Below are 23,770 nucleotides of genomic sequence, written 5' to 3'. Positions count from 1 at the left end.
CTACTTTCTTGATGAAGTTCTTTGATGCACAAAAGTGTTTAATTTTGAGGAGTTCCCATTTATTTATTTCCTTCTTGAGTGCTCTTGCTTTAGGTTTAAGGTCCATAAAACCGCCGCCTCCAGTTGTAAGATCCATAAGATATCTCCCAACATTTTCCTCTGTTTTATGGTCTTAGACCTGATGTTTAGATCTTTGATCCATTTTGAGTTAACTTTTGTATAGGGTGTGAGAGATGGGTCTTCTTTCATTCTTTTGCATATGGATATCCAGTTCTCTAGGCACCATTTATTGAAGAGACTGCTCTGTCCCAGGTGAGTTGGCTTGACTGCCTTATCAAAGATCAAATGTCCATAGATGAGAGGGTCTATATCTGAGCACTCTATTCGATTCCATTTGTCGATATATCTATCTTTATGCCAATACCATGCTGTTTTGGTTACTGTGGCTTCATAATATGCCTTAAAGTCAGGCAGCGCGAGACCTCCAGCTTCGTTTTTTTTCCTCAAGATGCTTTTAGCAATTCGGGGCACCCTGCCCTTCCAGATAAATTTGCTTATTGGTTTTTCTATTTCTGAAAAATAAGTTGTTGGGATTTTGATTGGTATTGCATTGAATCTGTAAATCAATTTAGGTAGGATTGACATCTTAACTATATTTAGTCTTCCAATCCATGAACACGGTATGCCCTTCCATCTATTTAGGTCTTCTGTGATTTCTTTTAGCAGTTTTTTGTAGTTTTCTTTATATAGGTTTTTTGTCTCTTTAGTTAAATTTATTCCTAGGTATTTTATTCTTTTAGTTGCAATTGTAAATGGGATTCGTTTCTTGATTTCCCCCTCAGCTTGTTCATTACTAGTGTATAGAAATGCTACAGATTTTTGAATGTTGATCTTGTAACCTGCTACTTTGCTGTACTCATTTATTAGCTCTAGTAGTTTTGTTGTGGATTTTTCCGGGTTTTCGACGTATAGTATCATATCGTCTGCAAACAGTGATAGTTTTACTTCTTCCTTTCCAATTTTGATGCCTTGTATTTCTTTTTCTTGTCTAATTGCTCTGGCTAGAACCTCCAACACGATGTTGAATAATAGTGGTGATAGTGGACATCCTTGTCTTGTTCCTGATCTTAGGGGGAAAGTTTTCAATTTTTCCCCATTGAGGATGATATTAGCTGTGGGTTTTTCATATATTCCCTCTATCATTTTAAGGAGCTTCCCTTGTATTCCTATCTTTTGAAGTGTTTTCAACAGGAAAGGATGTTGAATCTTGTCGAATGCCTTCTCTGCATCAATTGAGATGATCATGTGATTTTTCTGCTTTGATTTGTTGATATGGTGTATTACATTAATTGATTTTCTTATGTTGAACCATCCTTGCATACCTGGGATGAATCCTACTTGGTCATGATGTATAATTCTTTTAATGTGTTGTTGGATACGATTTGCTAGAATTTTATTGAGGATTTTTGCATCTGTATTCATTAGAGAGATTGGTCTGTAGTTTTCTTTTTTTGTAATATCTTTGCCTGGTTTTGGTATGAGGGTGATGTTGGCTTCATAGAATGAATTAGGCAGTTTTCCCTCCACTTCAATTTTTTTGAAGAGTTTGAGGAGAATTGGTACTAATTCTTTCTGGAACGTTTGGTAGAATTCACATGTGAAGCCATTTGGTCCTGGACTTTTCTTTTTAGGAAGCTTTTGAATGACTAATTCAATTTCTTTACTTGTGATTGGTTTGTTGAGGTCATCTATGTCTTCTTGAGTCAAAGTTGGTTGTTCATGTCTTTCCAGGAACCCGTCCATTTCCTCTAAATTGTTGTATTTATTAGCGTAAAGTTGTTCATAGTATCCTGTTATTACCTCCTTTATTTCTGTGAGGTCAGTAGTTATGTCTCCACTTCCATTTCTGATCTTATTTATTTGCATCCTCTCTCTTCTTCTTTTTGTCAATCTTGATAGAGGCCCATCAATCTTATTGATTTTCTCATAGAACCAACTTCTGGTCTCATTGATTTTCTCTACTGTTTTCATATTTTCAATTTCATTTATTTCTGCTCTGATCTTTGTTATTTCTTTCCTTTTGCTTGCTTTGGGATTAGTTTGCTGTTCTTTCTCCAGTTCTTCCAATTGAACAGTTAATTCCTGCATTTTTGCCTTTTCTTCTTTTCTGATATAGGCATTTAGGGCAATAAATTTCCCTCTTAGCACTGCCTTTGCTGCATCCCATAAGTTTTGATATGTTGTGTTTTCATTTTCATTTGCCTCGAGGTATTTGCTAATTTCTCTTGCAATTTCTTCTTTGACCCACTTGTTGTTTAAGAGTGTGTTGTTGAGCCTCCAGGTATTTGTGAATTTTCTGGCACTCCGCCTATTATTGATTTCCAACTTCATTCCTTTATGATCCGAGAAAGTGTTGTGTATGATTTCAATCTTTTTAAATTTGTTAAGACTTGCTTTGTGACCCAGCATATGGTCTATCTTTGAGAATGATCCATGAGCACTTGAGAAAAAGGTGTATTCTGCTGTTGTGGGATGTAATGTCCTATAAATGTCTGTTAAGTCTAGCTCCTTTATAGTAATATTCAGATTCTCTATTTCTTTATTGATCCTCTGTCTAGATGTTCTGTCCATTGATGAGAGTGGGGAATTGAAGTCTCCAACTATTATGGTATTTGTGTCTATTTCCCTTTTCAGTGTTTGCAGTGTATTCCTCACGTATTTTGGGGCATTCTGGTTCGGTGCATAAATATTTATGATTGTTATGTCTTCTTGTTTAATTGTTCCTTTTATTAGTATATAGTGTCCTTCTTTATCTCTTTTAACTGTTTTACATTTGAAGTCTAACTTGTTGGATATTAGTATAGCCACTCCTGCTATTTTCTGGTTGTTATTTGCATGAAATATCTTTTCCCAACCTTTCACTTTCAACCTATGTTTATCTTTGGGTCTAAGATGTGTTTCCTGTAGACAGCATATAGAAGGATCCTGTTTTTTAATCCATTCTGCCAATCTGTGTCTTTTGATTGGGGAATTCAGTCCATTAACATTTAGTGTTATTACTGTTTGGATAATATTTTCCTCTGCCATTTTGCCTTTTGTATTATATATATCATATCTGACTTTCCTTCTTTCTACACTCTTCTCCATACCTCTCTCTTCTGTCTTTTTGTATCTGACTCTAGCGCTCCCTTTAGTATTTCTTGCAGAGCTGGTCTCTTGGTCACAAATTCTCTCAGTGACTTTTTGTCTGAGAATGTTTTAATTTCTCCCTCATTTTTGAAGGACCATTTTGCTGGATATAGGAGTCTTGGTTGGCAGTTTTTCTCTTTTAGTAATTTAAATATATCATCCCACTGTCTTCTAGCCTCCATGGTTTCTGCTGAGAAATCTACACATAAGTCTTATTGGGTTTCCCTTGTATGTGATGGATTGTTTTTCTCTTGCTGCTTTCAAGATCCTCTCTTTCTCTTTGACCTCTGACATTCTAACTAGTAAGTGTCTTGGAGAACGCTTATTTGGGTCTAATCTCTTTGGGGTACGCTGCACTTCTTGGATCTGTAATTTTAGGTCTTTCATAAGAGTTGGGAAATTTTCAGTGAAAATTTCTTCCATTAGTTTTTCTCCTCCTTTTCCCTTCTCTTCTCCTTCTGGGACACCCACAACACGTATATTTGTGCGGTTCATATTGTCCTTGAGTTCCCTGATACCCTGTTCAAATTTTTCCATTCTTTTCCCGATAGTTTCTGTTTCTTTTTGGAATTCAGATGTTCCATCCTCCAAATCACTAATTCTATCTTCTGTCTCTTTGAATCTATCATTGTAGGTATCCATTGTTTTTTCTATCTTTTCTACTTTGTCCTTCACTTCCATAAGTTCTGTGATTTGTTTTTTCAGTTTTTCTATTTCTTCTTTATGTTCAGCCCATGTCTTCTTCATGTCCTCCCTCAATTTATCGATTTCGTTTTTGAAGAGGTTTTCCATTTCTGTTCGTATATTTAGCATTAGTTGTCTCAGCTCCTGTATCTCATTTGAACTATTGGTTTGTTCCTTTGACTGGGCCATATTTTCAATTATTTGAGCGTGATCCGTTATCTTCTGTTGGCGTCTGCGCATTTAGACAGATTTCCCTGGGTATTGGATCCAAAAGTTTGGAAGATTTTCCTGTGAAATCTCTGGGTTCTGTTTTTCTTATCCTGCCCAGTAGGTGGCGCTCGTGGCACACGTTTGTCTGTGGGTCCCACCAGTAAAAGGTGCTGTGGGACCTTAAACTTTGGAAAACTCTCGCCGTCCGGGGGGTTCGCTAGCCGAAGCGGCTTGAGCCGGCCCTGGGTCCGAACGCTGGGAGGGTTGCTGGTCGCCACAGCCCGGGAAAGAGCCCGTCCGAATTTCCTAGTCGGCCCTGGGCGACAAGCGTGGCGGGAGGGCGCCAGCGGCAGCGGCCCGCCCGAGAGAGTGCACGTTCCCCGGGAGTCACGGGTTTGGAAGGGGCCTCCCCCACCCGTCACCATTCTCCGCGGCCTGGGGGTTTCCGATCCAATTCTCTCAGTTGGTCCGGGGGGCCGCGTGTGGTGTGGGCGGCAGCTGCCTTGGTTTCAGGGGACCGCCTCTCCAATTCTCCCAGCCGGCCCGGGAAGGGGGAAGGGAGTAACTCCGGCCGCTTGCCGCCCCGCCTGGTGGAGCCCGCGCGCCTCGGCGATCTCACCTGAGCTGCTTCTCTCAGCCAGCCAGCTGTTCCAGGATGGGGTACGCTGTCTTTTTTATCTCTGTTGTGGCTTTGGGCGCTTTCTGTATCGTTTCTACTCCCCTAGTAGCTGTCCTGGAGAAGAAACTAAGATCCGCGCGTCTTACTAAGCCGCCATCTTCCAGGAAGTCTCCAAATTTATTAAATCTTGTACTTAAAATGGTGCTGATTTTGTCACTTCAAAATAGACTGTTGTTGTTAGATCACTGAAGTGAAGTCAAGATTTGTTGAGCCTAACTCAGGTTGTATAGTTGTGTGTGTGTGTGTTGGGGGGGCGTTTAACCAATTTCTGGGAGGAAGTTACAGTTTTGAGGATTTGACTTTGTGTCAAGAGATATTTTTGAAATGGAGAAAATAACTAAAAAATTATGACCTACTTTTAAAACACTTGCATACAGTGTCACTCTTGTCAGCATCCAAATGTTTTGATTGAGTTAATGTATTTAAAATGTCATTTTAAATACTCATTCACAGACCCTTTTGACCACTTACTAAGTATTGGCAGTATACCTACTAAATATTGGGCATCTTGCTGTGTCCTAGAGAATCAAAAATGTTTAAATAGGGGCAGGCAATGATGGCGCAGTGACAAAGTTCTCGCCTGCCATGATGGAGACCTGGGTTCGATTACCTGCCCGTGTAAAAAATAAATAAATCAACAAATAGTGTTTCTAAATATAAGGAGAAAAGACTATATCATATTCAAATTATGTATAAGTTGTCCATCATAGTACAGACAAGGGGAGAGAACAATTTGGGGAAGGGTAGGGACAGGGGAGGGAAAAGAAGATGTTTGAGTTATTTTTTTTCTACTTTTACATAGATCTCTTTAAAACTTAAATTTTCTAAATTGTGAAACAACTCAAACATATAGAAAACTTCCAGAACATAACTAGACACCTAGACACCCAAGACTACCTAGACTTAATAAATATTCGTATTTTCCTGTATTTACTTCAGATTTTCCTTTAAGGAAATGTTATAGTCAATAACCAATGCCTACCCTTCCAACACTTTCCCCTGCCTCCTGCTCCAAAGGTAACCACTAGCCTGAAGTTGTTATATATGTATACATATATTTATACATAGATATTCCATGCATGTGTTATTCATCTATTAGTATGAATATATTCATAAATAAGTACTGTTTTCTCATGTGTTTTTTAAAAGTAGCATCAGTGATATTCTATTGTGTCTCTTTAGGGTTTTGCTTTTCTCTTTCACTGTTGGTTTTGAAACTTGTCTATGCTGATACATGTTAATTCATTTTAACTGTCAAATAGTATTTAATTGTTTGGATAATTAGGTTGTTTCCAGTTTTTCTACTATTTAAAAGATGCTGCAGGTGGTGCAAGGGTAGTTCAGTGGTAGACTTCTCGCCTTCCATGCGGGAGACCTGGCTTCAATTCCTGGTCTGTACACTTTAAAAAAAAAATTCAACAAATGGTGCTGCAGAATGGGATAGTTACATGGAAGAAGAATGAAATGTGACCCCCACCATACAGCATACAAAAAAAAAAAAAAAAGATGCTGCAATTAACACTTCTTACACGTTTTTTTCGTATACATGTGCAAGTTTCTCTTGGTTATATAAGTAGATGTGTAATTCTTCTGTCCCAAGGTTTATGCATCTTCATCTGTACTAAGTAATAATTGCACTCAATTATACTCCAAAGTGAAAGTATCACATACGTATTCCCATTAGTAATGAACAAGCCTGATTCTGCACATTATCATCAGCAGTTGGTAAACTTTTAACATTTTTGCCATTATGATGAGAGTGAAGCAGTATATTAATTTTAGAATATTTGAATTAAATACTGAATAATTTTTGTATGAAGGGAGAGCAAAGGCAGTGGTTAAGTTCATCGCGTGGTCAGTAATGAGAACTCAAACTCTTTTTGCTCTGAACCACAGTATGAAATATTTAAAATCATGGCTCCATACATATATACATATTTGAACTAAAAGATAACATGCAATAATTTAGCCTTGTTATATGTAATATATTTTATTTTTATTCTGTTTAATAATAAATAATAAAAATAAAGTTTGTGATCATTAAATTGGTCTGGCCAACCTATAATGAATTGTGAGGGTACTTTGGAAATGATTGCTCAAGAAGAACTAAACAAGTCTAAACAAAAGGTTGGATATTTGAGGGAGCTTAATATCATGGTAAAGAGTTGGCATTCTCTCATAGTGGTTTCAAAACTTATTTTTAACAGTAGAATACAGCAAATTCTCAAACCTTTCTTTCCCCACAGGAGAGGGGAGATGGTGGGCAATTTTTCTCAGACTGTCATTCATAATCCAGTATGAAAATCATCACTATAGGCTCTGGTATGGTGGGTTGAAGAACAGAAATTTTTTTTTTAACTTTTAATTTTGAAATAATTTCAAATTTGCAGGACAGTTGCAAAAATAATTCAAAACTCATACAGGGAACTTCAACATACCCCTACTCAGATACTTAGGTCCACCAGTTTTTAATATTTTGCCACACTTGCTATCTTAGTTTGCCATGCTGCTATGACAAATAGCACACACTAGGCTGGATTAAATGATGGAAATTTATTGTCTCATGGTCTTGGAGGTAAAAAGACTTGCTTTCTTCCTGAACACTGTGGCATTCTGGTTCTGGCTGCCCATGATTGTTGGGATTCCTTGGCTTGTATTTCTGAATATTATGTGCCACTGTCCTCTCCTTTCTCATCCATATCCCATTGACTTCCAACTTTCAGCTCCTCCTTGTGACTCTCTCTCATCTTATTTCTGGTTTCTTTCTCTTTATAAGGCCTTCAGTCATTCAGGTTAAGACCTGATTTCATTTGGGCCACACCTTAATTTAAAAATAACATCTTCAAAAGATTGTATTTACAATGTATTCACAACCACAAGCATGTGGATTAAGATTGAAAACATGTCTAAATTGGGATACATATGTCAATCTGCTACATTTGCTGTGCATTCATTCTGTCAGTCGATCAATCAGTCCATCTATGCGTTATCTATTTATTTTTGTATTCATTTTAAAAACATTTGAGAATAGGTTATATACATCATGCCCTTGATACTACTTCTGTGCATATTTCCCAAGAACAAGGATATTCACTTATGTGAATGTACACTTTAAGTATAAAGTTTAAGAAATTTATCATTGAGATAAAATTTAGTCTGTATTTTAACTTTTCATATGTCCCAATAATGTCCTTCTGTGCATTTTATTCTCCATTATTAGGTCCAGTACAAGATTATATATTCCATTTAGTTGTCATTGTTTCTTTAGTCTCTTTCTGTCTCTTAGTTGTGGAAAGATATATACCAACATAAACTTCCCCATCTTAACCACTCACAAGTATGCCATTCAGTGTTATTAATCTCATTTACAGTGTTCACCACTATCCATTACCAGAGCTTTCCCATTATCCCAAACAGAAACTCTGCACCCATTAGGCATTAACTCCTCCTCCCCCTTCCCCCACCCCTGTAACCTGTAAACTACTTTCTATTTCTATAAGTTTGCATATTCTAGCTACTTAATATAAGTAGAATCATACAACATCTGTGCCTTTGTGTCTGGCTTGTTTCATTCAACCTGATGTCTGCAGGTTCACCCATGTAGTATGTAGCAGAACTTTGTCCCTTTTTAAGATTAATATTCCATTGTATGTTTATACCATTCATTTGCTGATGGACATTGGGGTTGCTTACACCTTTTGGCTGTTCTGAATAATGTTGCTATGAAATCTGTGTACAAAATATCTGATTCAATCTCTTTATTTGTTATAGATTTGTCAAGATCTTCTATTTCTTTTGTTTTGACTTTTTAAATGCAATTTTATTGAGATATATTCACATACCATATAATCAAAGTATACAGTCAGTGGTTCACATTTTCATCATATAGTTGTACATTCATCATCACAGTTGATTTTTGAACATTTTCATTACACTCCCCAAAATAAAAATAAGAATAAAAATAAAAGTATAAAAGAACACCTAAGATAAACAACACAAAACAAAAAAAGGAACACCTAAAACATCCCATACCACTATCCCCTTATCCCCCCCTCCCCATTATTTATTTATTTTTTGTTTTTACTTTCTTATCTGTGCATACACTGGATAAAAGGGTGTCATATGCATATGTTTTCACAGTCAATGGTCACACCATAAAATCTGTATAGTTATACAATCATCTTTAAGAATCAAGGCTACTTACTGGATTACTTCCAATACACCAAAACTGGAAAGGGATACCTATGTAGTGTGTAAGAATATTCTGTTGCTTCTTGAGTCAATTTACTTAATTTGTGTGATATTAGGAATTTGTCTATTTCATCTAGGTTATCTAATCATCGGTGTACAATCTTTCATGATATCTCTCTTACAATCCTTTTTTTTCTTTAATGTTATTATTAAGGTCCCTGAATTTTTTTTGGGGGGGGGGTGTTATGTCCTTTCTCTTTTTTTCTCTTTGTCGATCTAGCTAAAAGTTTGTCAATTCTATTGATATTTTCAAAGAACCAACTTTTTTTTATTAATTAAAGAAAAAAAAAGAAATTAACCCAACATTTAGAAATCATTCCATTCTACATATGCAATCAGTAATTCTTAATATCATCACATAGATGCATGATCATCATTTCTTAGTACATTTGCATCGATTTAGAAGAAGAACTAGCAAAACAACAGAAAAAGATATAGAATGTTAATATAGAGAAAAAAATAAAAATAATAATAATAGTCCAAAAAAAAAAAGACAAACAAACAGACAGACAAAAAAAAAAAAACCTATAGCTCAGATGCAGCTTCATTCAGTGTTTTAAAATGATTACTTTACAATTAGGTATTATTGTGCTGTCCATTTTTGAGTTTTTGTATCTAGTCCTGTTGCACAGTCTGTATCCCTTCAGCTCCAATCACCCATTATCTTACCCTGTTTCTAACTCCTGCTGGACTCTGTTACCAATGACATATTCCAAGTTTATTCTCAAATGTCGGTTCACATCAGTGGGACCATACAGTATTTGTCCTTTAGTTTTTGGCTAGACTCACTCAGCATAATGTTCTCTAGGTCCATCCATGTTATTACATACTTCATAAGTTTATCCTGTCTTAAAGCTGCATAATATTCCATCGTATGTATATACCACAGTTTGTTTAGCCACTCGTCTGTTGATGGACATTTTGGCTGTTTCCATCTCTTTGCAATTGTAAATAACGCTGCTATAAACATTGGTGTGCAAATGTCTGTTTGTGTCTTTGCCCTTAAGTCCTTTGAGTAGATACCCAGCAATGGTATTGCTGGGTCATATGGCAGTTCTATATTCAGCTTTTTGAGGAACCGCCAAACTGCCTTCCACAGTGGTTGCACCATTTGACATTCCCTCCAACAGTGGATAAGTGTGCCTCTTTCTCCGCATCCTCTCCAGCACTTATCATTTTCTGTTTTGTTGATAATGGCCATTCTGGTGGGTGTGAGATGATATCTCATTGTGGTTTTGATTTGCATTTCTCTAATGGCCAGGGACATTGAGCATCTCTTCATGTGCCTTTTGGCCATTTGTATTTCCTCTTCTGAGAGGTGTCTGTTCAAGTCTTTTTCTCATTTTGTAATTGGGTTGGCTGTCTTTTTGTTGTTGAGTTGAACAATCTCTTTATAAATTCTGGATACTAGACCTTTATCTGATATGTCATTTCCAAATATTGTCTCCCATTGTGTAGGCTGTCTTTCTACTTTCTTGATGAAGTTGTTTGATGCACAGAAGTGTTTAATTTTGAGGAGCTCCCATTTATTTATTTCCTTCTTCAGTGCTCTTGCTTTAGGTTTAAGGTCCATAAAACTGCCTCCAATTGTAAGTTTCATAAGATATCTCCCTACATTTTCCTCTAACTGTTTTATGGTCTTAGACCTAATGTTTAGATCTTTGATCCATTTTGAGTTAATTTTTGTATAGGGTGTGAGATACGGGTCTTCTTTCATTCTTTTGCATATGGATATCCAGTTCTCTAGGTACCATTTATTGAGGAGACTGTTCTGTCCCAGGTAAGTTGGCTTGACTGCCTTATCAAAGATCAAATGTCCATAGATGAGAGGGTCTATATCTGAGCACTCTATTCGATTCCATTGGTCGATATATCTATCTTTATGCCAATACCATGCTGTTTTGATCACTGTGGCTTCATAATATGCCTTAAAGTCAGGCAGTGCGAGACCTCCAGTTTCGTTTTTTTTCCTCGAGATATTTTTAGCAATTCGGGGCACCCTGCCCTTCCAGATAAATTTGCTTATTGGTTTTTCTATTTCTGAAAAATAAGTTGTTGGGATTTTGATTGGTATTGCATTGAATCTGTAGATCAATTTAGGTAGGATTGACATCTTAACTATATTTAGTCTTCCAATCCATGAACATGGTATGCCCTTCCATCTATTTAGGTCTTCTGTGATTTCTTTTAGCAGTTTTTTGTAGTTTTCTTTATATAGGTTTTTTGTCTCTTTAGTTAAATTTATTCCTAGGTATTTTATTCTTTTAGTTGCAATTGTAAATGGGATTCGTTTCTTGATTTCCCCCTCAGCTTGTTCATTACTAGTGTATAGAAATGATACAGATTTTTGAATGTTGATCTTGTAACCTGCTACATTGCTGTACTCATTTATTAGCTCTAGTAGTTTTGTTGTGGATTTTTCCGGGTTTTCGACGTATAGTATCATATCATCTGCAAACAGTGATAGTTTTACTTCTTCCTTTCCAATTTTGATGCCTTGTATTTCTTTCTCTTGTCTAATTGCTCTGGCTAGAACCTCCAACACGATGTTGAATAATAGTGGTGATAGTGGACATCCTTGTCTTGTTCCTGATCTTAGGGGGAAAGTTTTCAATTTTTCCCCATTGAGGATGATATTAGCTGTGGGTTTTTCATATATTCCCTCTATCATTTTAAGGAAGTTCCCTTGTATTCCTATCTTTTAAAGTGTTTTCAACAGGAAAGGATGTTGAATCTTGTCAAATGCCTTCTCTGCATCCATTGAGATGATCATGTGATTTTTCTGCTTTGATTTGTTGATATGGTGTATTACATTAATTGATTTTCTTACGTTGAACCATCCTTGCATACCTGGGATGAATCCTACTTGGTCATGATGTATAATTCTTTTAATGTGTTGTTGGATATGATTTGCTAGAATTTTATTGAGGATTTTTGCATCTATGTTCATTAGAGAGATTGGTCTGTAGTTTTCTTTTTTTGTAATATCTTTGCCTGGTTTTGGTATGAGGGTGATGTTGGCTTCATAGAATGAATTAGGTAGTTTTCCCTCCACTTCGATGATTTTGAAGAGTTTGAGGAGAGTTGGTACTAATTCTTTCTGGAATGTTTGATAGAATTCACATGTGAAGCCGTCTGGTCCTGGACTTTTCTTTTTGGGAAGCTTTTGAATGACTGATTCAATTTCTTTACTTGTGATTGGTTTGTTGAGGTCATCTATTTCTTCTTGAGTCAAAGTTGGTTGTTCATGTCTTTACAGGAACCCGTCTATTTCATCTAAATTGTTGTATTTATTAGCGTAAACTTGTTCATAGTATCCTGTTATTACCTCCTTTATTTCTGTGAGGTCAGTTGTTATGTCTCCTCTTCCGTTTCTGATCTTATTTATTTGCATCCTCTCTCTTCTTTTTGTCAATCTTGCTAAGGGCCCATCAATCTTATTGATTTTCTCATAGAACCAACTTCTGGTCTTATTGATTTTCTCTATTGTTTTCATGTTTTCAATTTCATTTATTTCTGCTCTAATCTTTGTTATTTGTTTCCTTTTGCTTGCTTAGGGATTCGTTTGCTGTTCTTTCTCCAGTTCTTCAAGAACCAACTTTTGGTTTCATTGATTCTCTATTATTTTTTTATTCTCATTTAAGTTATCTCCATTGTAATCTTTATTAATTCCTTCCCTCTGCTCACTTTGGGTTCAGTTTGTACTTCTTTTTTTACTTCCTCCAGTTCTGAGGTTAAGTTATTGATCTTTCTTTCTCTCTCTCTCTCTCTCTCTCTCTCTCTCTCTCTCCCTCCCCCCCTTCTTTCTTGCTATAAATTTCCCTCTCAGCACTGCTTTTGCTGCATCCCATAAGTTTGGTGTGTTAGCTCTTCATTTTCATTTGCATCAAGATATTTCCTAATTTCCCTTTTGATTTCTTCTTTGCCTCATTGGTTGTTTAATTTCCACTTCTGTGAATTTTCCAGTTTTCCCACTGTTACTGATTTCTGCCTTCATTCCCTATTGTGGTTAGAGAAGTTACTTTGTATGATTTCAGTCTTTTAAAATTTATTCAGAGTTGATTTGTGACTTAACATATGCTCTGTGCTAGAGAATGATCTGTGTGTGTCCTTAAGAAGAATGTGTACTCTGCTGTTAGAACAGTACTTGATATGTGTGTGTCAGGTCTAGTTGGTTTATAGTATTTTTCAAGTCCTCTATTTCCTTACTGATATGCTGTCAGGATGTTCTATTTAGTCAAAGGCTTTTGAAAAAGGAACTATTTTATAAATTGTGGAGGCAAGCTATAGTATTAGACCAGATAAGAATTGATGTGGTCCTGAACTCAAGCTGTGGAGACAAGTATGTAAAGGACGCAGATTGGAGAAACAGTAGACACTGTTGGATTTCACCTGTGAAGATTGTGAGAGAAGAATTAAAGGTGCCCCTGAGTTTTTATTCTGTTGCCTGGGTACATGGTGGTTTATTTAACTGATAAATGGGACTGAGAAAATAAGTTTGATATGATTGGCTTTAGTGATTTGGGGGAGAGGTACTTAAATTACATGCAAGTGGTATAAAGGTAGGCATTTGAAATGTTGACCCCGTACCTCCAGCAGTCTTGAGCTAATAGTATAGACTTCAAAGTCACTGGCATGTATTTCATAGTTTGAGTCCCTAGAGTAGGGAGATATTTCAGGGGAAATAAAAGGAGAGCAGATAAAAAAGCCAGGGTGAAACCTTGCACAGTATCAACATATAAGGAAGCAGGTAAACAGAATTAAAAAGAAGAATGCAGAACTAGGGATCAGAGAACGAAAAGGTCAGAGCCTGGGAGAAGGTAGTAGTTTGGGTTCACATAACATGCTAAGTGAGTAGTTTATTTCCTAGCTGTTAATTTGGTGCCACTAACCCTTGTAAGGCAATTTAAGCAACATTTCCTGTACATGTAGTTAATAAATGTGTATGCTTCTAAAAGAAGTTAAATTATGCCTAATATGTTTACATACCAAACTGTCATTGCATTAAAGATCTGTTTTCCTTTTCTTATTGAGCTTTCTGGAATTTAAATGGAGCACAAAATAGTAACACTCAACTGATGAGTAAAACAAGTTTTAAAAATTTGTATTTGTAGTAAATCAGTTTTGGTCAAGGGAAAATGTCTGTGATACTTGAATAAAATATTGTAGGCCATTTGGAAAATAGTATAGCTATCTATCATATCTGATCTTAAGTATGATAGATTTCTGCCCATTCAAAATCCCCCCTATTTTTTCTTTCACACTGTGTTGTGTTTTAATGTCAGAGCTGCTTGGTTGGAGATTTTATGGGGGAAATTTTTGCTTATGCTGAAATGTGTCTGTTTATAGATCTTCTAGATTAGATTCTAGATTCACATTGCTTTTTTTTTAGGTATCCTGGTTATTGTTTTTTTTTTTTTTATGGAGAAGACAATTAACTTATGCTTTTGAAAAGAAATTTTAAAATAGCAAAGACTCTGTTATTAAACCCTACTGTTGTATAGCATTCAGAACCGAGGATGCTCCAAATTCAATAGTTTCTTTAACTTCTTAATTGTAAGACATTTTACATGAATTCATGTGATTTTGTATTTTATTAGACTGATTAAAATGCGTTTTAAATGTTTGAAGTAGTGTTATTTTCATGGATGTAACTAGAAAATTTTTACCAGCTTTTGAATATTATACTTAAAAAAATAAATTTAATTGAATAGAGACTTAAGACCTTCTGATTGATGCTGCTTATTTAGTGACTTCATTAAATGCCTAGCCAGTCCCCATAAATGAAGTTTAATTCAAGAATTTGTATTCACTAAATGAAAGCATTTAGCATAAGTTAATGGGGAATTAATTTACAAGAAGAATTTTGCGTGGGAATAAGAATTTATGGAATGGCATCTCTGTTCCTATGTTAAGTACTCTTATGCTAAGTGAACATTTTATTTACATTGTAATTTTAGGAATTTTAGTGTTGCTAGCAAAACTTCCCTGTTAAACTCAATCTCCAAATGTAGATTCTCTAAGCCCAACTCTACAAGTAAAATCATTACTCACCCCCCTATGTGGGACATGACATCCAAGAGTGAAAGTCTCCCTGGTAATTTGGGATATGACTTCCAGGGTTGAGCCTGGCCTTAGTACCATGGGATCAACAATGCCTCCCTGACCAAAGGGGAAAGAGAATTGTACAAATAAGGTATCGGTGGCTGAGAGAGTTCGAATAGAGTTGAGAGGCTACTCTGGAGGCTACCAGCTTCAGCTAGATTTTGCTGTTTATCATGGTTTGCCAAACCCTAACCAAAACTGTTCCTGTCAACCCTAAGGAATACCTGGGGCTTTATCTGAGATTCTACAAAGGTTCCATGCACTATGATTACTTTCCAGAAACCTACAATCTCTAAATGGGTTCCTAGGCCAGATAAGTCCTGAAACCTAGAGGGGCCAGCCTCTAGAACCTCAGCTAGTTCCTTTCCCTATCCCATATTACTGACACCCCTTTCCAACATGAAAAAGTTAGAATGGGCATAACCCAAATACCCATAAGGTTTAGGAGAAAGATCAAAGAAGAAGGTGGCGTTAAAACAGAGAAGATAGAATTTAACAAATGAGCATGACTGCTGAATCATTGTATTGATATTTCTTTTATTCTTCACTGTCTTAGAGCAGCTAGAAGGAAAAACCTAAAATTGTGGAACTGTAACTCATAACAAATTCTTGTTGCTGTGTGCTTTGAAGTTTATTGCCTTTTTGTATATATGTTATTTTTCACAATAAAAAAGTAAACATTACAAATTAAAACAGAAAAGAAATCTCCATACGTAGTGACTGGTGAAGTCCAATAATTATACATTGTTTTAGTTTGCTGAGCTGCTCAAAGCAGATACCTTGAAATGTGTTGGCTTTAACACATTCAACTATGGGAATTTATTAGCTTACAAGCTTATAGTTTTGAAGCTGTAGAAATGTCCAGATCGAGGCATCATCAAGATGAAGATGTTTTCTTCCTGAACACCAGCTGCTTGTGATTCTGTATTCCTTGGTCACATGGCAAGGCTGGTCTCTTCTCTGCCAAGTTTTGTTGCTTTCAGCTTCTTGCTTCCCTGAGTTTTTCTTTTTTTTTTCTCTCTTTGTATTTATGTCCTTTATAGAGGATTCCAATAAAATTATTAAGACACACCCTTTGCCATACCTTAACTGAAGTAACCTAATCAAAGGTCCTATTTACAATGAATACATTTATACTCCCCAGGAATGGGTTAGCTTTAAGAACATAGTTTTCTGGGGGGTACATACAGTTCCAAACCACCATGTTGTATAAACTGTTATGCCATAAACAGACAAATATACAGAATTGGGGGTTGGAGGGGCAGAGAAAATAACATGCTTTTGAAATACAGCATTCACCCTAGGGGACAAATTTCCTCACTGAGGGTATTCCTGAACTTCTCTCAGCAATTACTTTGCTTTATGTATTCAGAAGGCCCGTACTTTAAAAGTAGACTATTAATGGTATAGTTGTAAAATGTCATTCCAATCAACTAGAAAAAATAATTCTGTAAGGATATATGTCTTTGTATTTTAAAATAACCCAGTCTTAGGGACCTAATAAACCCTTCAAACTGCATAGGTAGATTCTCAGAAATCTGAACAGGAGAGCTGTGAATCCAAATGGAACAAAGGTCATCTAATTGCTTCTTAAAATATTAACTTATCTTTGACCTTCAAGTAGCCACATGCAATATATTAAAATGTCTTAAAAAAAAAACTTCAGGCCATCTAATATGTAAATTTTGAGGTCCTGTTGATTACAAGGTCCAGAAAATTTAGTGTTGTATTTGGTATTAAAATTAAATTATGCAGTGTTTGCTGCCACAGACAGGTCACTGGCTTATAGTGGAAAACAAAAGACATACATGGAAAATCTTGAAATAAAATTGGTAATGCCCCCCTCATAAAAATAAATAAAAGCACAACAAACAAATTATGATTTCCTGAAATCAGGCTTTCTAGAAAGTTGAGCTTGAACTTGCAGGTTTCACTAGTAATTATTAAAATGTACCTTTGGGAAAAACCTCCATAATTCTATTTCATATAGGGCTTTTTCTTTTATTATATATGACATATTTGATCAATATATTAAGGCACAATTTGTTTTATTTTAATATAGCTTGCATTGAAAGGCTCTAGCTACAATGGACTGCTTGAACGACATCATATTCACACCAAAAATGTGGAGCATATTCTAGATAGTTTACGGTAAGTCTTATGGGATCAGCTAGTTGGGTGGCTTTTGTATTCAGGACTTTCATTTTGTTTTTTCACCATCAGCTAAGCCTTAGATATTTAGTAAAGATTTGCATTTTAAAATCATTTTCAGAAGGTTAATGACATTTCCCAGGTATTTTCCGTTACTATTTGGTCTGTTAGACAAAGTTTCTTTACTACAGAGTTAATTCAGTGCACAGCAGGCTTTCAACTACATGAGTAATGTTTTACTTATTGAACAGAATAGTGGGTTATATGGGTGTTCATTATAATGTTTCTTGAATATATAAATATTTTATCATAAAAACAAGATAGTTCAGCACTCAATGCAGTCAGTGAATAAGTCCATGTGTCTAGAAGAGAATCAGTGTGAGAACATGTAAATTTGCTGGTGTTTTTGTCACTCTCAGTGTCTGGCACCCAGTGAATATTTGTTGAATCTAAAATAATGGTTATTCAATTTTATAATTAAAAAAAAATTCCTCTTTAGTTATTAATCTTTTGGACAGCTTTCTTTTTTGTTTTAATGAATTTTAGCATCAGCAAGAGTAGGGTAAATTAAATGGAATTCTCACCAATCAGCATTGGCATTTGATAGCATCTAAAAAAATGTTTTTAAAGTATATAGAGATTTGGGGGTGGTTGGTAGCTTTCAGTTTATTCCTATGTTTCCTGATCTATTATAGTTAATGGACTATTGTAATTAAATGAAAGATGATGCTACCTTTTCAAAGCTAAACAAATTTATTTACAGAACAAAGTTATTTATTTTACTTCGCCATTGTGATACTCCACCTCTCAGAAAACATACCGCTAACATGTATGTCATTAGTGACAATTTTGTATAACCTTTACTTTTTTGTCTTAGAAATGAGGGAATTGAGGTTCGTCTAGTAAAGAGAAGAGAATATAATGAAGAGACTGTTCGATGGGCAGATGCTGTCATAGCAGCAGGAGGTAATAGTTTTACCGAGCTAAAGATGCTGGAATACGGAAATGCTCTTTAATATACATATTTCCAAATACCCTGGCGTCTAGTTATATAATGAAGCCTTCAAAGTCCTATCATAAGAAAAGCTTTGGGGTTTTAGAATCAGGCTTAAGACCGATCTATTTTATACAACATTTCACTTGTGAATCATGTTATTGTAAGATACCAGTACGAATATTTCTGTGTAAATATTTGTGGTATGCATTTAATTTCAAATATGACTCAAAGGCTTAGTTGGAGTGGTATTTGGGTTTATTTTGCCAATCTTAAAAATAAAACAAATTAGTGAAGAGTTAAATGAGATTAGATAATATCCATCCTTCTCTAGCCCTGATATACATACACTTTTTTTTTTCTGAGCTTTATTATTAGTGACCACTCTTTCTAAAGATTTAAATTGATAGCATTTGCTATCCAAAGTTGGACACTTTGGATATATTCTCCTTAGTATAATTTATGTATTTGGACTGTTGTTATAGGAGAAGGAAAGAGGACTGGCTAATAAGAAGTGATAGGATTAGAAGAATAGTTCCCAACTGAGAGTAATTTTGCCTCTAGGGGACAATTTGACAATGTCTGGAGACATATTTGATTGTCCTAAGTGGAGGGGGATTGCTACTGGCATCTAGTGGTAGAGACCAAGGATGCTGCTAAATATCATACAATGTACACGACAGTCCCCTCACCCCCCCATTCACACACAACAAATAATTATCTGGCCTAAAATGTCTTGCCACTGTCGAGAAATCCTGGAGTAGAATGGGAGAGATAATACAAAGGAACAGTGACAAGGGGCTAGACTGTAGCAGTCAGCAAGTGTGATTCTTGAAACAAAAATGCTAGGTTCTATAACAGAAATCTGGCAAATTTTTTTATGCCCTTTAGGTGATGGCACAATGCTTCTGGCTGCAAGTAAGGTCCTGGACAGACTTACACCAGTTATTGGAGTAAATACTGATCCAGAACGGTAAGGAAAAACATGTATGTACGTATGTATTTATATAAATTTTATTGTGTGTTGTACATACACACATTTCTGTTTTGCTTTGCATCTTATCTATTTATGATAAATCTTAGAATTTGGAGGCTGTTCTTTATTTTCTTTATCATAGACACATTACTCTGTTGCTAGAGGCAATTTACTGTGGTGCCATGACTTTTAAATGCATGTATCATTGCTCTTCCCCCTTTTGATCAAGAAGATGTTTCATTCTGTTGATGTTGGGTCCCAGCTTATCCCTGGGAGTCAGTTCTCATGTTGCTAGGGAGATTTATACCCCTGGGAGTCATGTCTTACGTACAGAGAGGGCAGAGGATTCACCTGTCAGGTTGTCTTAGAGAGAGAGATGCCACATCTGAGCAAAAAAAGAGGCTCTCCAGGGGTAACTCTTAGGCATAATTATCAGTATGCTTAGCCTCTCCTTTGCAGGAATAAGCTTCATATCAAGCTTATTCAGCAGGGCCCAGCCTATTGATTTGGTTGTCCCCACTGCTTGTGAGAATATCAAGAATTCCCCATATAGGAATGTTTAATATTTTCTGCTGTCTCCTCAGTCCCCCAGGGGGACTTTGCAAATACTTTTTTATTCTCTGCCCAAATTACTCTGGGATATTTTGGAGTCTCACACTAACCTATACAAACCAACAAAATCTCATGCCCTGTTCGAAGTTCCATGTAATTACGGTGTTAAGTAAACTTGACCATACAAGTTAAATTAGATAGTGTATTACCCAAAATACAAATTTTGCACCCAATGAACATATTTCCCTTTGATGTTGCACAGAGGTTGAAGTTTGAAAATATGGGCCATATCATCCTTTACCCAGTATTCTGATTTACCTTAGACCTATCCAGATCAGCTTCATTCATATCTCTGATTGAACATTGATCACTTTTTCAGTTGCCGAATGGGGTAATGCTGAATTTCATAGCTTCAGTGCTCTAACCCTGAATCTCAGGTGTCAAATGAAGTTTCAGGGAATGAACAGGTTGTATGCAAATAGCTCAGTATCTCAGAATTTAGAAATATCTGTTACAACTCCTGAATTTGTATGACTGTTGTAAGAGCTTACAATCTAAGGCTCTGTACGATAGGCCCTAACCTAATAACCCATGTTCTCGACTTCAATTCTGAGTTTGTATATCCCGATTAGTCCATGTTCTAGTTACAAGCTGCTGGAATGCAATATACCAGAAACAGAATGGCTTTTAAAAGAGGGAGTTTATTAAGCTACAAGTTTATAGTTCTGATGCTATGAAAATGTTCCAATTAAAGCAGGTCTATAAATATGTCCAATTAAGGCACCAACAAGAGGTTACCTTAATTTAAAATGGATGAAGTTGAGGGTTTTTCCCTCAACTGGAAAGGCACATGGTGAGCATGGCGACGTCTGCTAACTTCCTCTCCAGGTTTCTCGTTTCATGAAGCTCCCCTGGGGACATTTTCCTTCTTCAGCTCCAAAGTTCTCTTGCTGCATGGGCTCTCATGATTCCTATGGCTCTGTCATGGCTCTCTCCAAAATGCTTCCTCTTTTAAAGGAGTCGGGTAAACTAATCAAGACCCACCTGGAATGGGTAGAGTCAACATCTCCCTCTAATTAAGGGACACAATTGAGCGGGTCAGGTCTCTATGGAGATAATCTAATTAGTTCTACAATTTAAGGTACTGAATGGGCATTAAAAGAAATGGCTACCTCCACAAGATGGATCAAGATTAAATATGACTTTTTTAGCCTATATAATCCTTTCAAAGAAGCACAGTCCATGTGAGTGAGGCATGATAATATTTATCTTTTTGCTTCTGATATTTCATTCATCATACTGTCCTTAAGGTTCATTCACCTAGTTGCATGCCTCACTGCTTCATTCCTTTTTGCAGCTGCTCAGTAGTCCATTGTATGTAAACACCACAGTTCCCCCTTACATTCCTCAGTTGTACCCTTAAGCTACCTCCATCATTGAGAGTCATGAATGCTGCTGCCATAAACACCAGTGTGCAAATGTCCATTTCTGTCCTTGCTTTCGGTTTCTCCAGGTATATACCTAGCAACAAAGTTGTAAGATCATAAGGCACCCCCACCCTTGCCTCCTATGGAATCACCACACTGCCCTTGTGAGGGACTGCACCTCTTAACTTCCCTACCAACAGTGAATAGGTACATCTTTTTCTCCTCATTCTCTCTAGCACTTGTTTCTCTCTGTTTTTAACCAATTTTATTCACACATCATAGCGTCTAACCTAAGTAAATAGACATGCCTTTGCCACCGTAATCTGTATGAAGACATTACTTTTACTTCTGCATAGAATCTCTACCCCTCTTCCATGCGCCCTGCTTGTTGATGTGTAGTTTTGGCATACTGCCTTGGTTACATTCAGTGGAAGCATATTACAATATTTCTGTTAACTATAGACCCTAGCTTGCATTGATTGTACCTTTTCCTGTATACGATCCATCTTCAACCCCTTGCAATGTTGATATTCATTTGTTCTCCCTCATGCAAAAATGTGTTTATATTTGTTGTATTTAATCCCCATTATTGTATACTTTAGGCATACGTAAATTGTACTCTCAGTTTTCATCCTCTATCTTTCCTTCTGGTTTCATACGTGCTCCCAGCTCTTCTCTCTCAATCAAACTCACATTCAGCTTCATTCAGTGTACTTATATTCTGCTACCATCATGTAGTATTGTGCTATCAATTTCTGAATTTTTACAGTCAGTCCTGTTGCACAATCTGTAATCCTTCAGCACCAAATGCCCAATTTGACCTTCTTTCTATTTTCTGATAACCTGTGTTCTTAAATTGAGCTCTCAAAGTTCACTTATTAATGTTAATTCATATTAGAGACACCATATAGTATTTATCTTTATTCTGTTTTACAACTGCATAGTATTCTGTCATATGTATATACTGCAGCTTGTTTAGCAACTCATCCATTAATGGACATTTGGGCTGTTTCCATCTCTTGACAATCATAAATGCTGCTTCTATAAACGTCGGTATGCAAATGTCTGTTGGTGTCCTTATCTTCAGTTCCTCTCAATATATATCTAATATTGGGATTGCTGGATCATATAGCAATTCTATGCTTAGCTTCCTGAGGAACCACCAAACTGCCTTCCAGAGTAGTTGTGCCATTTTACATTCCCACCAACAGTGAATAAGTGTGCTTCTTTCTCTATATCTAGCACTTGTTGTTTTCTGCTTTTTCTGATAATGTCTAGTTTACTAGCTGCCAGAATGCAATATACCAGAAACAGAACAGCTTTTAAAAAGGGGAGTTTAATAAGTTGCTAGTTTATAGTTCTAAGGCCGAGAAAATGTCCCAATTAAAGCAAGTCTAGAGAAATGTCCAGTCAAGAGGCATCTAGAAAAAGATACCTTGGTTCGAGAAGGCCAGTGAAGTTTAGGGTTTCTCTCTCAGCTGGAAGGGCACATAGCGAACATGAAATCATCTGCTAGCTTTCTCTTCTGGCTTCCTATTTCATGAAGCTCCCCAGGAGGCATTTTCCTTTTTCATCTCCAAAGGTCCCTGGCTGGTGGTCTCTCTGCTTCGTCGTGCTGCAGCATTCTTTGCTCTCTCTGAATCTCTACTTTCTCCAAAACATTTCCTCTTTTATAGGATTCCAACAAACTAATCAAGAGCCACCCAAATGGGTCTGTTAAGTCTAGTTCATTTATCATATTATTCAGAAATTTTTTTTTTCCTCATTGATACTCTCCAGAAGTTCTATCCATTGATGAGAGCGGGTAATTAAAATCTCCCAACTATTATAGTAGAAGTGTCTACTTCTCCATTCAGTGTTGTCAGTGTTTGCCTCATGTATTTTGTCGCTCTCTGGCGTAGTGCATAAATATTTATACTTATTATGTCTTATTGAATTGTTCCTTTTATTACTACATACTATCTTTTCTTTTTCTTTTAATTTTTTATATTTGAAGTCTAATTTGTTGGATATTAGTATGGCTACCTGCTCTTTTCTGGTTGGTGCTTGAATGAAATATCTTTTCCCAACCTTTCACTTCCAACCTATTTTTGTCCTTGGGTCCAAAGTAAGTCTCCTATAGACAGCATATAGATGGGTTCTATTTTTTAAATCCATTCTGCCAGTCTATTTCTTTTGATTAGGGAGTTGAATCCATTAACATTTAATGTTGTTACTGTAAAGGCAGTACTTTTTTCTGCCGTTTTGTCATTTGGATTTTATATGTCATATCTAATTTTCTCTTCATCTTTTTACCTTTACGGATAGTCTTCATTTCTACATTCTTCTCCAGCGCTCTCTTGTTTTTTCATATCTGCCTTTAGTGCTCCTTTTAGTATTTCTTGTAGAGCCAGTCTTTTAGTCACAATTTCTCTCAGTGATTGTTTGTCTGAAAATATTCTAATCTCCCTCTTGGTTTTTTTCTCAAAACAAGCAGGTTTTTCCACTATTTTAAGCAGAACAGGATTTGTGCACTGCCTTTCCACTCATAAGCCTGGCTGAGTCTTTCCCTT

The 23,770-nt window shown here is 36.2% G+C and overlaps 1 protein-coding gene across 2 annotated transcripts in view; it reads left to right on the top strand.

Moving 5' to 3' along the window:
• Positions 1-23,770, top strand: part of NADK2 (NAD kinase 2, mitochondrial) — a 72,708-nt gene that overhangs the window by 8,985 nt on the left and 39,953 nt on the right. For both annotated transcript variants that reach the window (XM_077116976.1, XM_077116975.1), the window contains exons 2-4: positions 17,181-17,269; positions 18,147-18,235; positions 19,155-19,236. In XM_077116976.1, the coding sequence (XP_076973091.1) occupies positions 17,181-17,269; positions 18,147-18,235; positions 19,155-19,236 (260 nt within the window). The remainder of the gene's footprint in view (positions 1-17,180; positions 17,270-18,146; positions 18,236-19,154; positions 19,237-23,770) is intronic.

Source organism: Tamandua tetradactyla, chromosome 9 (assembly GCF_023851605.1).
Source record: "Tamandua tetradactyla isolate mTamTet1 chromosome 9, mTamTet1.pri, whole genome shotgun sequence".
Lineage (NCBI taxonomy): Eukaryota > Metazoa > Chordata > Mammalia > Pilosa > Myrmecophagidae > Tamandua > Tamandua tetradactyla.
The sequence above is the reverse complement of the archived record's forward strand: the minus strand, read 5'-3'. Positions and strand labels throughout refer to the sequence as shown.